General features: G+C 37.8%; 1 protein-coding gene across 6 annotated transcripts in view; it reads left to right on the top strand.

Moving 5' to 3' along the window:
- The window catches only part of PHKB (phosphorylase kinase regulatory subunit beta), a 77,757-nt gene that overhangs the window by 39,725 nt on the left and 24,189 nt on the right, over positions 1-13,843 (top strand). For all 6 annotated transcript variants that reach the window (XM_062007881.1, XM_062007875.1, XM_062007877.1 and 3 more), the window contains 3 exons: positions 2,419-2,513; positions 10,167-10,222; positions 10,412-10,505. In XM_062007881.1, coding sequence (XP_061863865.1) covers positions 2,419-2,513; positions 10,167-10,222; positions 10,412-10,505 — 245 coding nt within the window. The remainder of the gene's footprint in view (positions 1-2,418; positions 2,514-10,166; positions 10,223-10,411; positions 10,506-13,843) is intronic.

The following is a 13,843-nucleotide window of genomic DNA, read 5'->3' as shown; positions in this document are numbered from 1 at the left end:
TCATCCATTCCAGAAATGATTGTGTTGCCTCAGGGGTAGCAATTAATTTGTATTTGCTCAGCCTCCTTGCTTCTGTTGTGTAGGTGAGCAATATAACCTTTTTAGATTCTTCTGTCAGTGGGTCTGGTGTCTGCCTGTCATGGTCCAGTTTCTAAGTTCAGCAACATAAAACTGAGCTCTCACACATCTCACTGCCTCCCACAGAGGGGCAAACGGAAGTAGTGAAGTCAAAACTTTGATCCTTCCTGAACAACAGAGGCAATGGACATCTCTGCTTACAGCTTTTGGAAGTCACCACGTGCCTATGAAAGTGAAATCATTGTTTCTGAAGACAAAAAGCCTGCATTTTGCAGACAGTGATGAAATTTTTGATAGCATTTCTTACTTTCTGTGGCTGAGAAGGTTTGTAAAACCTTTATGATAGAGTCCCCATTTTAGAGCAAGGGAATGGAATGCCAGGTAGTCACTGTTTTAAGTAACTGGAAATTCACTCAGTTTGGTCTTTCATTTAGTAGCTCTCTTACCTTTCTGGTGCTTTTCCTTGTAATTTTTATACCTCTTTCTGTGGATTCAGTGCTGCCTAGAACCAAGCTAAGAGGTTTTAGCAATTTTTTTGTATAGACCAAATGGATTAAATGTTTTCAGCTGTTGATGATGCAAATAGTGAACTATCAAAGAAAACTCTGCCTTTTGCCTTCTGAAACACTTGTGTTTGTGATAATGGTGATGGATAGTCACTGAGGTTCTTCTTTTAAATAAAATTGTAAATATTGAAGGTCAGATTAAATTTTGTTAGTCTATTGATGTAGTTGTTTTAAATATTAAATTATTCAGACTATTTTAATTACTGAGCAATGGACATCAATGTAAAAAGCAATGGAAACACAGCATGTATTCTGGAAACCACTCTTGCTTTTAAAAACTATGAGGCAGAGTCTGTTGATCTTGTGATCATTTGTTTAATCAATTTTATAGCATCAGGATTCCTACAAATTATTTAAGTAACTTCCATGCCTTTACCTCCAATAAGGAGCCTGAGTGTGCAGGCTGGAGCTTAGATGACTGTTTTCCCTAAAATGCATGTTGATGATTCTTGTGTCAGTGTATTAATAACCTGTCTGTGGTAACCTGTCATCATCTAGCTTTGCTTTTTTGTAGTCTTGGGGTGGGGCTTTGGGAGGTGTCTTTGTTTGTTTTTAACATAATCACCTGCCCATGGATTGTGACCCTGCAGGAGTAGTGCAGAGCAGAGGAACAAGGTCCTTTCCTGGCAGGAGTGAAGCTACATTCTGCTGACAGCAGGATGAGGACAGGAGACAGTCACAGCAGCTGACAGCTGCCAGTCGCTGGCACAGCTCCAGGGCAGCAGAAGCTCCTTTCTGCCTCCTGCGGGGAACTGTCCTGACAGCAGCATCCTTCACTGGTTGCCCACTCAACTTCTCCCCACTGTACCCTCTATTTTACTCACTTTCTTAACACTCTTAAGCTTGAGCTGGGATATATCTATAAACTGCTGTCTTAATTTACCACACAGTGTAATATTCAGAAACGTTCTTCTTATCAGGACAGCGTTGGTTTTCTGGCATAGCTGAATTAAGCTCATGAAGTCTTGAATTACTTCTCTTTCTGATTTCCTAGTGTAGAGCTTTTTAAGAAGATTTGCAAAATTGTTGACATATACAGGAGAAATGAAAAGCACTGTGACTTCTCCTGGAGCAGAAATTTAATAAAGATTGGACAATTTAATGTCAGAATGAGATTTTGGCAGAACAATGCTCATTTGAAGCATAATAGCTCGCAGTAGATTGTAAACCTTTATTCAAGGCATTTGTGGAAACTTTTGAATAGTGTACTTTGATTGGAGTCCTTTTTTTGAGGGGGGAAAGTTAAAATAAAAGAATGTTAAGTTTCTTTGGGTTTTTCTTCCACATAAAAAACTCCAGGTGGAAATTGCTAGATTGCAAATATCTTTAAATTGAGTTTTTTACAATTTCTTATTGAGATACTGGATTGAGAGACATCTTTGATATCACATGTCTCTTTCAGGATTATAGTCATGTAATTACCTTGAGATAGAGGCTGTTTGCTTTCCTACAGAGCTAATCAATTTTTGATGGCAACCATTGACCTCTAGAATGAACAGTTGGTAAATAGTTACCTTAAAGCTCTAGAATCATGAGGGTTGAGGGCTTCTGATGTGTGACTTGTATGTTGTGGAGTCTCTTGTCTTTTTAAATAAGGGATTGTTTTATATACTACAGTATTATAATTCACTGGAGTAAGAATGATGCTTGAGTTCGGATCTGTAAATTATTGATCTAAACAAAGATTGTAACAGCAGAATTTGCATAAAATATGTTTACATGCCTCCTTCACAAAGGCTGCAGTCATTTCTGTATTCTTGTTGCTTACTTTCAGCTGACAAACTAGTAAGTCCCAAAGATATTGACCCCGTTGGACGTTACATACCTCCCGAAGACCAGCGGAACGTGAGCATGAGATTTTCCAATCAGGTAAGCACAGGCTTTGTATTAAAATGTTTTTACTGAAAAATTATCATCTGCATGTTACAGATGATGTCCTACTATTACAGTTGAAGTGCTAGGGAAATATTAAATGTATGCACATTTTCTTAGTTGATAGAAGATTGTTTTTAAAAGGAAGATTGTAACATCTGCAGTTTTAGGGGAGTGGTGCACTTCAAATGAAGTGATGCAATCAAAGTGGTACACAATATGTCTGGAAAGCAAGAAAGAGCCTCCCTTTTTCATTCCTTTAGATTGCGTGCAATGTATTAATGTTTTTTGTACTGAGAGCTAGGAGGATGAGGTTTTTTTTTGAGGTCTGTGGTATATACACGTACTTCTGTATTTCGTTAGAATGCACAGCAGGAGTGAGTGCCCAGGCATGGGGAGTGCTTGAAACATGGTAATTCAAATCTACAGTAGATAGGATAATGTAAAGGAAACAAGGTCTGAATGTAAGGGAGTTATTGGACTAAAGAGGCAAGGACATTATGTATGGAAATGTATAGCTGAGAGATTTTTTTCAGCCTTGTGAATATATTTCCTGGTATAAGGAATATATATTTGGGATATTCCTTTTCAACATTGAGAATTTCTTTATTGAAGCACAAGATACAAAGCATTTATCCTAAGATGTATTCCAAGATCAGAAGTGAACAATGTTTTACTTGTTTGATCCAAATGCTGCTGTTTCCTGCTATTTCCTGTTACCAAGGTAATGGAAGTGCCAGGGTGTTGTCTCATTCATAGTGAGACTTTGGCTCTTCACGGTGCAGCATTTCTCCCATGTTAACAGGGGATAATGAAAACTCAGTGACTTCATTTGATCCCACTTGCTTTGTCTGTTCTTTTATCATGGGATTATGAATGCTACAGAAATTGTGAGCTGCCAGTACCACTTGCCCTTTTAGGAGTGCTGTTAGAAGCAGCCTATATTGAGTCAGTCTTGTGTGCAGCACACATTTTTTTTTCCCCCTTTCATTCTTGAAATCAGTAACATTTAATATGCCACAACTGAACACACTGAAGATTGTTTTAAAGACACTATGTGACTCATTGGGAAATAGTATAGTAGAAAAGCATTCTTACTATTTTTTGGGGTGCCCGTTATATGATAAGGAATTTCCAGGTCTTCAGAGAGAAATAGCCTCTGCCCTAAGAGCTTCCTAAGAGGCAATAAATGATGCGATAATAATTTGTTTTTCTCATAACTTACTCCTTAGTGGTCACTTTATGGGGCAATAAGGAATTTGTTTAGCAAAATGCAGTTAATGTAACAGGGACTCTAAAAGCTCAGCATTGTTGAAAGAATTTGAAGTGACTTTGATCCCCTTTGATATTTTGTTTCATCTACAAACAATGAAAAGAAAACCTTGTCACTGTTAAAAGGGAGATCAGACTAGATGGTTTGTCATTCTCAAGTGCTTATACAGTCCTTGGGTTCCTTCAGTGGTCAACACTGGTCTATGCTAGAATTATTGGAAAGAGCAATTGTGCTCTTCTTGGACAACTTGGAGGTGCTGATGCTTGTTCATCTTTCCCTTTTGAGGGTGTCTTTTACCTGCCTAAATTTGCTAAAATTATTACTAGGATCGATAATGTTTTTGTTATTGTTGTCAGGATAAGAGGAAAAAAAAGACCTTCCCAGAATCACCCTTGGCCATAGTCTGATGAGCAAGACTGATGTTGTACTTGAAAACTAGAAATCAAGAGAGCATAAGATTATTTTTCTTAAACCTAAATATGTCTAGAAATCTGACTTAGATCATGATGTTCAGCAATTCCTGTAGTTGTGAGCATCCTTTTGTAGGCAGGAGATGGTGAGATGGATTGTTTGTTGTTCAGTGGTGTATAAGTGGAATGGTATATAAATGAAGAAAGAGAAAAAGAAAGCAAGCTGTGGTATTGCCTAGACGTGCTTATACCTCTGTTGTTTCCAATAGTGGTACCTCTTTGCTACAGATAACTGTGCATGCTTTTCTCGGATAGTTTTGTCATTTACATATCAAAGATACGGCACCGGCACGTGTACTTCTCAATGTGAGTTAAAAGAAAGAAAGACCCTTTTGAATTAGTGGAAATTCCAGACAACTGTGACATCAGGCCTTAGTCATTGTAGCCTCTGAGCAGCAATGTAGGAATGGTGACCAGGATGGTCAGTCTCCCTGCAAGGCGAACCAGGGGCTTGTGTAATTTCACTGGCGTTGGTTGTACTTGAGGTGCTGCTGTATTTAGTGTGGTTTTACTGTTCAGTTAGTAACAGGGCAGAATGTTTGTAGATACAGATGTTAGTTCACATTGGTCATCATTAGGAGAAGTTAAAGAATGAAAGGCAGATGTATAAATGGATCAGTGAGAGTTGGGTGTGCTTTGTCAGCAAAAGTCTTGCTGTCAGCAAATATCAAGCTCCAAACTCACAGTCTTGACCTTGACATTTTTTTAATCCACATTTTAAATTTACTTAAACCATTTGGTTGAAATTGGATTGTGCCATTTTGTCTAATAGAGCTAATTTATGCAAAATCAGTATTTAGTATTTGCCTTAAAGTGTTTGGAAAATGACTACAAATACAAAATGAGAACACAACACATCTTAATTATCTTTTCAGTACTCAAAAGTAGTATCTTCTCTTTAATGATGTCTTCCTTGTTCTAAAGAACTATTCAATTAAAAGTATTTCCACTTTTATTAAATTTCATTCCTGTAAGGAATGTAGATGGATATGTAAGAATTTCAGACACCTCTGTACAGAAACTTTGTTGGGATACAGTGTTTTAGAAGGTGATGTACAAAAAGAAGGTTAATTATCATTTGAAGACTTACGCTGGGGTAGTATTGCTTGAGAGAAAAGCATTTTCCATATAGGCATATTTTCATATTTTGATTGTAATTCCTTATAAACAGTTGCCATTGCAAAATGTTATCAATTTTGCTTATTAGTGGCTTTGGTACCACTGCAAAAATCTGATGCCCACATAATTTTGTAGATGTAGGCAGGGAATGAAAAGTACTTAAAATATTCCAACCTTAGTTTTTAGTTTTAAAGCAGCAGTGAAGAATGTTCTAGAATTAGTTAAAGTAAGGTAATAGAGACCTCCAAAAGCCAAATTCCTATGAAAACTATGTCTATAACTGTATATAACTATACAACTACAGATGTGAATGCATCAGAACCTAGAAACTCTGCTAAAAGAGGACAGTCTTATTTGTTGTAGAAAACTGTGGAATCAAATGAACAGTGTAGTAAAAACTTAATGGCCAATAATACTAAAATATTAATTTTGTCTGTTTATAGCTAAAAGGAAATGTTTCCTCTGCTAATTTAACGCCCCCTAAACCTTCTTTTTCACTTTCAGGAAGAGATCTCCATATGTTCCCTCTTGGGGACATGCCAATGTGGCGCTGGAGCAGGACTCTTTCCTAGTTTTAGTCTGTGTTCAGAAACCCAATGAAGTGTAATAGCCATCAGAGAGGTTCTCCTTTGCACTTGTGATTTGCTTCGAAATGCTGAGTGGTCAGTAGTGTTGCAGTTGAAATCCCACTCATAAGTTAAAAAGAAAATGGCATCATCTAATCTCTTTTTCCTTTACTGAAATAAAAGAATGTAGGGAATTTTGTTTCAGTGGGGATAACTCCGTAGTAAGAGCTGTGTTCCTTAGAAGATCTTATTTTATTATTCCTTTAAACTGTCTCCATGTCCAGGTTGCTGCATTCTGTCAGGGCAGAATTTAGTGTATAAGAAGGCTTGTATAGTAACATAACATTAGAGAAATGAGGTGGGGTGGGGATTTGCTGCTTCTGGTTTGTATTTTCCTGGAGCATATGAAAGCTAATCTATTGCTATCTTACATTTAATTGTGTATTTAACAAAAAAATAAAGTCTTCCTAAATTGTCTAAGAATAATGTGTCTACTGGGTTAACTTGAAATGTACGTATGGGGTTGCAATTAATTACTTAAATTCTCTGCCTGCATGTGATGACTATTCTGTTAATGTTTTGTTGTGCAGACAGTAGTCATTTGTGAGGACTTCATTTAAGTTACTGGAAATGAAGAGTAATATCACTGATGATGTTGGGAAGAGAATGTTCAGGATGATAGACTGCTTATTTTTGTTCTTTTCAGGGAAGAAGATAATGTGTAAAGAAGGAACTAAAATTACTACGTGTAGGCAAACTGAGATATATTAAGAATTTTTATCTACCTAAATTATGTTTAGGGTTAGAGCATGGCTAATGTTGATGGTTTAGAGACGTGGCATATTGGATTGTTTGTTTTGTAATGCTAATTGTAAACATATTCTTGCTTTTATTTCTTTTAATACAACTGGCTACCACAGTTAACACAAACCTAAACTTGTACCACATTCTTCTAGAATTTAAGGCACATATGCCTCCATGTTGTATTCCATTTATAAAGTCCTCTCTGTGAGCAGCACTGACCATAAACAGTTCAGCAATATTTAGATGTTTGCAGAAGCAGATGTGTTTTGTGACAATTCAGTTGTAGTTTGTAGCAGCAAAGTGCATTGTTGGGATAAGTACAATTTCTTCCATTGCATGTTATTTCTGTTTTCCTCATCTTGCTCCCTGTCCTTGGAGAGCCCAGTAGGGACTACTTCAGTCGCTGTTCCTGAATGTTGTGCCCACTTTCTCACATCTTCAAAATGAATGGATTATTTTCAGAGTTCTGAGATTTCCTGGGAATATGTGCAGAAAGGCATATAGTGATAGCATCTGTCCAGTGTGAGAGCAGCAAAGGGCCAGTGCTGAGCTGCTTTCTCTGCTCCTGCCAAGAACAGAGCCAGGGATTTTTCCCTTTATCCTGCTTCCAACAGTTTATAACCTTGTTAAAAACTATGATTTTTTTCCTTCAGCTAATCTATCTTTTATCTTGGTCTTCTCAAAACACTGGGGTCTGTTTATCATTTGCACAGCATGCAGAATGTAGTTGAAACAGATCCTACTGTGCACTACCCAATGTGAGAGCGCAAGGCAGAAGGGTGAACCTCGGGTGGGGGGCTGCTGCGGTGTCCTGGGGAGATGGTGATTGATGTTGTGTGAACACCACCTCAGCTTGCCCTATTAGACAAATGTGAAATTGAACACATTAAAGAGGAACTTTTAACAAGATTTATTTAGTAGAATATTTAGGAGTTGAATGCTTTTGAAAATCTTCTTAAAAAATGTATAGCAAATGCTATATCTCACTATCATCATTGAAGAGTGACACTTTTTCATGAGTGTTGCATCTATTATTTTCATCTGTGTTTCTCTAGACCACTACTTGTGACCCTCCAGGCCTTGACACGTTCAGTGGCAATCAAAGTAACTTTCTGTTTGATATCACAGCAGTACTGTAGCCGTACAGCAGTTACACGTTTCCACAGTGCTTTTAGAAGTCTAGCTATTTTTTACACAGATTTTGTGTTGCACCAGTTGTGCTGCAGATGCATTTGCTTAGTCATGGCCTGTGTTAGAACCACCCCTAGCTGGCTGCTAGAAATGAGTCATGGCATTGTGCATGTCTGTGCATGAGAGGCACTGGTACTGTGTTTGAGAAGGATTTGCCTTGATGCAGATGCAGAATACGCAGATCTACGTACAGCTACAGTCTGTGGCTACATACTCTCACTCAGTTTGGCACTAATATGGTAGTAATGAAGTTGAGCCTTCAAGTGAAGACCATTCCCCAAGTTAGAGACTAGGCTATCTGTACATCAAGACAGACTTGGAAGGAGCTCTCTCATCTTTGCTTTTTGTTTTATAAGCATCATGCACTGATAATGGTAAAGGATTGGTTTGAGTTTCCTTACTGGTTGTATAAATGCAATTATAGCATGATTCCCTTATTCTGAGGAGGAAAATCTTTTAACGTTATTTGAACTACTGACTTAATCTGGTCTCTCTGTGCACATATTTTTATCACAAACTTACTTGATGTGGCAAAAACATTGCAGCTTGTAGTAGAAATGTAGTGCTGATAGACTTTTGGGAAAACGTTATCAAGATTTTTTTCTGCAAAACCATAACATCTAATTTGATATCAAGGCTCACAGATGCCTGAACAAGCAAAAGCCTCACCGAACTTCTTGTTCTGAATCAGTATGTTTGTCCATCTGCCTTCACAGAAAATGCTGTCTTTTTATATAATCAGTTCATAGAAGTTGTATTTTGCTTTTGTTGTTCATGTTCTTGTAGCTTATAGACAAAAACAGACAAAAAAAACTTTAGGAATGAAAATGTGTGTACTTCTAGTTCTGTTCATTTTACAGTCATTGAATGCCAGAGAAGAAAAGAACAAGGAACAATTCGGACATTTCATTTTTTAGCTAGTAGTGCATATGCTGCCAGTGAAAGGGAAGGGAAATCGCCTTTCAGGACCCAGGGAATCAAGCCAGTGATCACCCAACATGTTGAACCATATGTGCGTGGTTTCCCGATGTAAAATATGAGTATTTCTTTCCAACATGAAATACCTGTTAGCAACATTTCCATGCACTGTTTGTGTCTCCTATAGAATGTCACATGTCTTTCATATAGCTGTAAAAAGAAGCTGTCCCATCAAAGTATTTCAGAGTAAAGAGCTGAAATCATCAGTTTATTATTTTACAGTGGATGTTATTGTTAGCCAATAATAGCTGAGTTATTTCACTTTTTACAAAACTGTGTATCACATCGTATCACATCGTATCACATCGTATCACATCGTATCACATCGTATCACATCGTATCACATCGTATCACATCGTATCACATCGTATCACATCGTGGTTCTCTGGGGCTCCTCAGCTCAAGAGGGACAGAGAACTTCTGGAGAGAATCCAGCGCAGGGCCACCAAGATGATCAGGGGACTGGAACATCTTTCATATGAGGAAAGGCTGTGGGAACTGGGGCTGTTTAGTCTGGAGAAGAGGAGACTGAGGGAAGATCTTATTAACATTTATAAATATTTAAAGGATGGGTGTCAGGAGGTTGGGACATCCCTCTTTTCTATAGTAGCTAGCAACAGGACAAGGGGTAACGGGATGAAGCTGGTACACAAGAAGTTCCACTTAAATATAAGAAAAAGCTATTTCACTGTGAGGGTGAGGGAGCAGTGGCACAGGCTGCACAGAGGGGTTGTGGAGTCTCCTTCCTTGGAGGTCTTCAAGACCTGCCTGGATATGTTCCTATGTGACCTGATCTAGGTGACCCTGCTTCTGCAGCAGGGTTGGACTAGATCATCTCTAAAGGTCCCTTCCAACCCCTACCATTCTATGATCCTATGATTCTATGATCAGGCATAAAGGAAATGCATTGATTGTGTAACATTCTAAAGTTCCTACTTTTTTTAAAATTAAGAAAACAACAAGCCAAACCACACTGGAAATGATTACTAGAAACATATTTGTGATTAAGTCTCAAAAATGTATCCTGTGAAAAGTTATTGATAGGATAGTGTTCCCATAGTTTTGAGATTTACAAGTTTCAGTCCTGTGTTGTTCTTTCCATTTGTTCCCACAGTAAGAAAAAGCAACACAAGGAGTGATGTCTGTCATACTTATGAGTTACTTAAATGGACAATGTCCCTATTTATGCTATATCTGTCAAAATATTTACCTAACAATGCTAATAAATGTTGTCGTTATTATTTTCTAGGGTCCTTTAGAAAATGATTTGGTAGTGCATGTGGCCCTGATAGCGGAAAGTCAGCGGTATGTATTTACTTCTATTAAAGCTGTATCTATTAGGGAAGTGCTGAACAACAGACACCTGAAATTTGCTGAAGGTATTCAAGAAAGTGTAGAATATAATGCTGCTACTTATGTATCTACTGCCAAGATAATTGTTAAAACTAAGACTATTCTAATCTGTTGTTAAGTTTGTTATTGTTTCATTCGTAGCCTACAAGTTTTTCTGAACACCTATGGAATCAAAACTCAGACTCCCCAGCAGGTGGAACCAATTCAGATATGGGCGCAAAAAGAACTTGTCAAAGTAAGGAACTGTACATTGAAAATTATTTCTCTGTCTATACATTTCTTTTGTAACAACACGAGTTTCTATCAAGCCGTTAGACTTGTATCTCCTGAGGCTCGTGACCTACCTTTATGTGTTAATCTAATTCAGTTGCAAGATATGCTGACAAGGGTCAGTTAGATATGCCTAGTTAGAACTGTGTATTCCATATTATCTCATTAGGCTTATTGCCTGAGCAACTTTCCAAGAATAATGAATGAATAATAGAATCCGAATAGTCTGAACAGCACAGTGACTAAGTGCATCTTGATGGAGAAACAGCAAATGAGCAATAGTCAAAGAACTGGATTAAGGCAGTAGGCACAAACCATCATATAATTTTACAGTGAAACCCCTGTAACAGACATTATACCATCTTCTGTAACTGCTTTTTAGAAGCTTCTTGAGTTGACTATTTCCTGGAAGTTTGGTGTTTAAACCTTTTTTTGATTTACCTCTTTAACTCATCACATTTAAAACTCTGCAGCTAAAAATTACTGGATTGAGGGATGTCTTTAGAATCCCCTTCACCCTTTGTGAAGGCTTCAGGTTTTTCTTTACAAGCAAATAGTCTCCTATTGACATACCACATCCTTTCACTGGAAAGACCCTTTTAACCCTTCTCTGTTCTAAGCCTCACTAATGCTGTCAGCTTAAGATGGCTGGCATCTGCAGGCCATGCTGGTCCAGTTCTGCATTCTGAGCACTACCATGGCCTAAGTTTTGTCCAGGCATTTTTATTACTTATATATAGCACTTTGGCCACATTGAATGTGTGCTTTAAGTTATCCCCTGCTTATCCTGGAGACATTTAAATATGAGACAATGGCAAATGCATCTCTCAGCAATAAATATTTTGAACAGCACTTACAGTAAACTTGTCAAAAATCCTAATAAAATATATGTGGTTATTGGGTGCCTATTTACCTCTATCACTGATATACCTGGACCTTTTCTCTGAAAGAACCTTGAAAATAGTGTCACTGTACATAGAGAAGCCTCAACAAGCTGCAGGACACTGTCAAAATTAGCTGCTCCAGAGTCACTGACGTGCACTTGATGTATTTCATACTTCCCCCCCCGAACTTTGATTGCAGATCAGGTACATAAAACTCTTGGCTAACTTTGAATTATACAAATTGTCTCAAGAGTGATGAATTCTGAATGTGTGTGGGAAGTAAATGAACACATTTAGTTTATCGATCCTGAAGTGGCAGTTACAGCACAAATCAGTATGCAAGTCTCTCCCTCTGCAATCAGGTTCACACAGCTGACGCCATTATCTGTATCCGAGCCTGCAGGACATAGAGAAGAGTAAAACCAAACACAGACAACATTGCAACATATTTCAGGCTTTGTAAGTTTGCTAGGATAACTGATGTAGCAAAACCTTGTGAACTTATTCAGAAAACACAGCCTGAATGGTGACTGCCACTAACACCTGAGAAGTACTTAAACAGAGAGAAAATGAAATACCCTTGTTTACATTCAGCCCTGTTCATTTCTCAGCTCCCTAGTTTCCTTGATTATATGTATCAAAACTGATTCTCTCTGACTGTACTTGTCCTGAAATTTTGTACCTGGAATTTCAGTAAACTAACAGATACTTCATAAGTTTACTGTAGAAGTAGGTATTATCTCTCTGTCATCCATCATTTTGTGGCCTTCTGACAAAAATCTGAGACCTTAAGTTTTATTATTATTATGAATTAAATTCCTAAGTATGACAGCCTCTGTGTTTGGAATTCTTTTTTGAAAGCTGGTGAGACATCTGGCAGTTCTGACATTTTCCTTATACTCATGATGGGCAGGTACATCTGCCTCATCAAAATTTACTTTCAGAAACAATGTCATGAAAATATTACATTGCCTGATGCAAAACCTCTTCCTAATGGGCTTCTAGAAAAGGCTACACTACAGCTGTGAAGTTGAGGTAGTGAAAGTGTTTGGGGCATTATGAGAATTGAGGTTTGATCTCTGGCTTATGCCAAAAAGCAAACAAACAAAACCCCCTGCTAGTATTTGCCATCCTTTGTGGGGATGGGAAGCAAATGCTGGAAGAGTTGTCTGTATTTTGGGGAAAAGAAGGTTCATCCATAGAGAACATGGGGCTCAAGATTTTCTATTCTCATGCTCTCAGTTCTCAGTAGTGTCTAATTTAATGAGAAACTTCTGAACTGGTCTAGTGTCAGATGATAACAGTTCAAACCCTTAGACCTATAAACAGGCATGTGTCCAAAAATGTAGTGTAGAAAGAAACAAATGAGTGAGTGGAAGTTAATTCAGCAAAAATTAGAAATTGAAAGTGGAACTGGGGGTCATGTAAACTGCTCCACAAAGTCTAGGGGAGAGGAGTGAAGAGGAGCAAGAGGGAAAACTAGTAAATGAGACAAGATGCATACAATATATAGGGAAAAAGTATATATGTATAGTGGAAGTAGAGTAGAGAAGAATAGCAGAATACTTCATAGGCATAAACTGAGAACAGATAAAAGAACACAGAAACAGATGGTGTGAAAGATCACTTCAGTTGGATTCACTCTCATAAATCAACCCAACAGTCCAGTCTGCTTTCACAGCCGTTCCTTGCTATTAGCAGCTTTAGTATTCCAGAATTGAAGGGCATTTTAATAAAAAAAACCCTGCTTGAAGCAGCTGGACTTGCATGAAGCTGCACTTTTGTTCAGATATTCTGGTGCTGAATCTGAACTGACATTTTGATTGTAACAGATCAGGATGGAAAAACGATTACTAGAAGATGAAACTGCTTTAGTGGACTGTCGAACAATGTGAGGCCTCAAGCTAAGGAGTCTTCAAGGGAAGAGACAATATTACAATTCTGCTGGAGTTCTATTTTTTTAAGAAAACATTTTCTGGTTTACATTCCAGCAAAATGAAGGTCCTTCTAGTGTTAAATTGTAACATCTGCTGCCATTCTTCTAGTCTCCATTATTTACTAAGAAAAAGGGTTCTTTCGGTTTTGTTTCATAGATGGGTTATTTAAAGCTATCAGTATTTTGATGTCTCCATTCCTTTCCCAGTTGAATACAGCACTTAGTCTGGATAAACAGGTGATGTCAGTAATTTTGTTATTTTCTTTAAAAATAGTTCTTGGTATTAATGCAGAAACACTGGCTTTATCAGGAAGGGCCTAAGCTGACAGCAGGGAAGAGCTGTTGAGTGTAATGTTCACTCAAATGTTCACTGGCATTTGCTTCTGAATTATCTTCCTGTAACATAAAGAAAGATTGAGCTCAGGAAAAGGTTCTGAATTCTGAATGTTCTGAAATTTTTGTAACAGTGGGTTCCTTACCAGC

This window comes from Colius striatus, chromosome 14 (assembly GCF_028858725.1).
Source record: "Colius striatus isolate bColStr4 chromosome 14, bColStr4.1.hap1, whole genome shotgun sequence".
NCBI lineage: Eukaryota > Metazoa > Chordata > Aves > Coliiformes > Coliidae > Colius > Colius striatus.
Note: the sequence above shows the minus strand (reverse complement) of the source record. Positions and strands in the feature narration are given on the sequence as shown.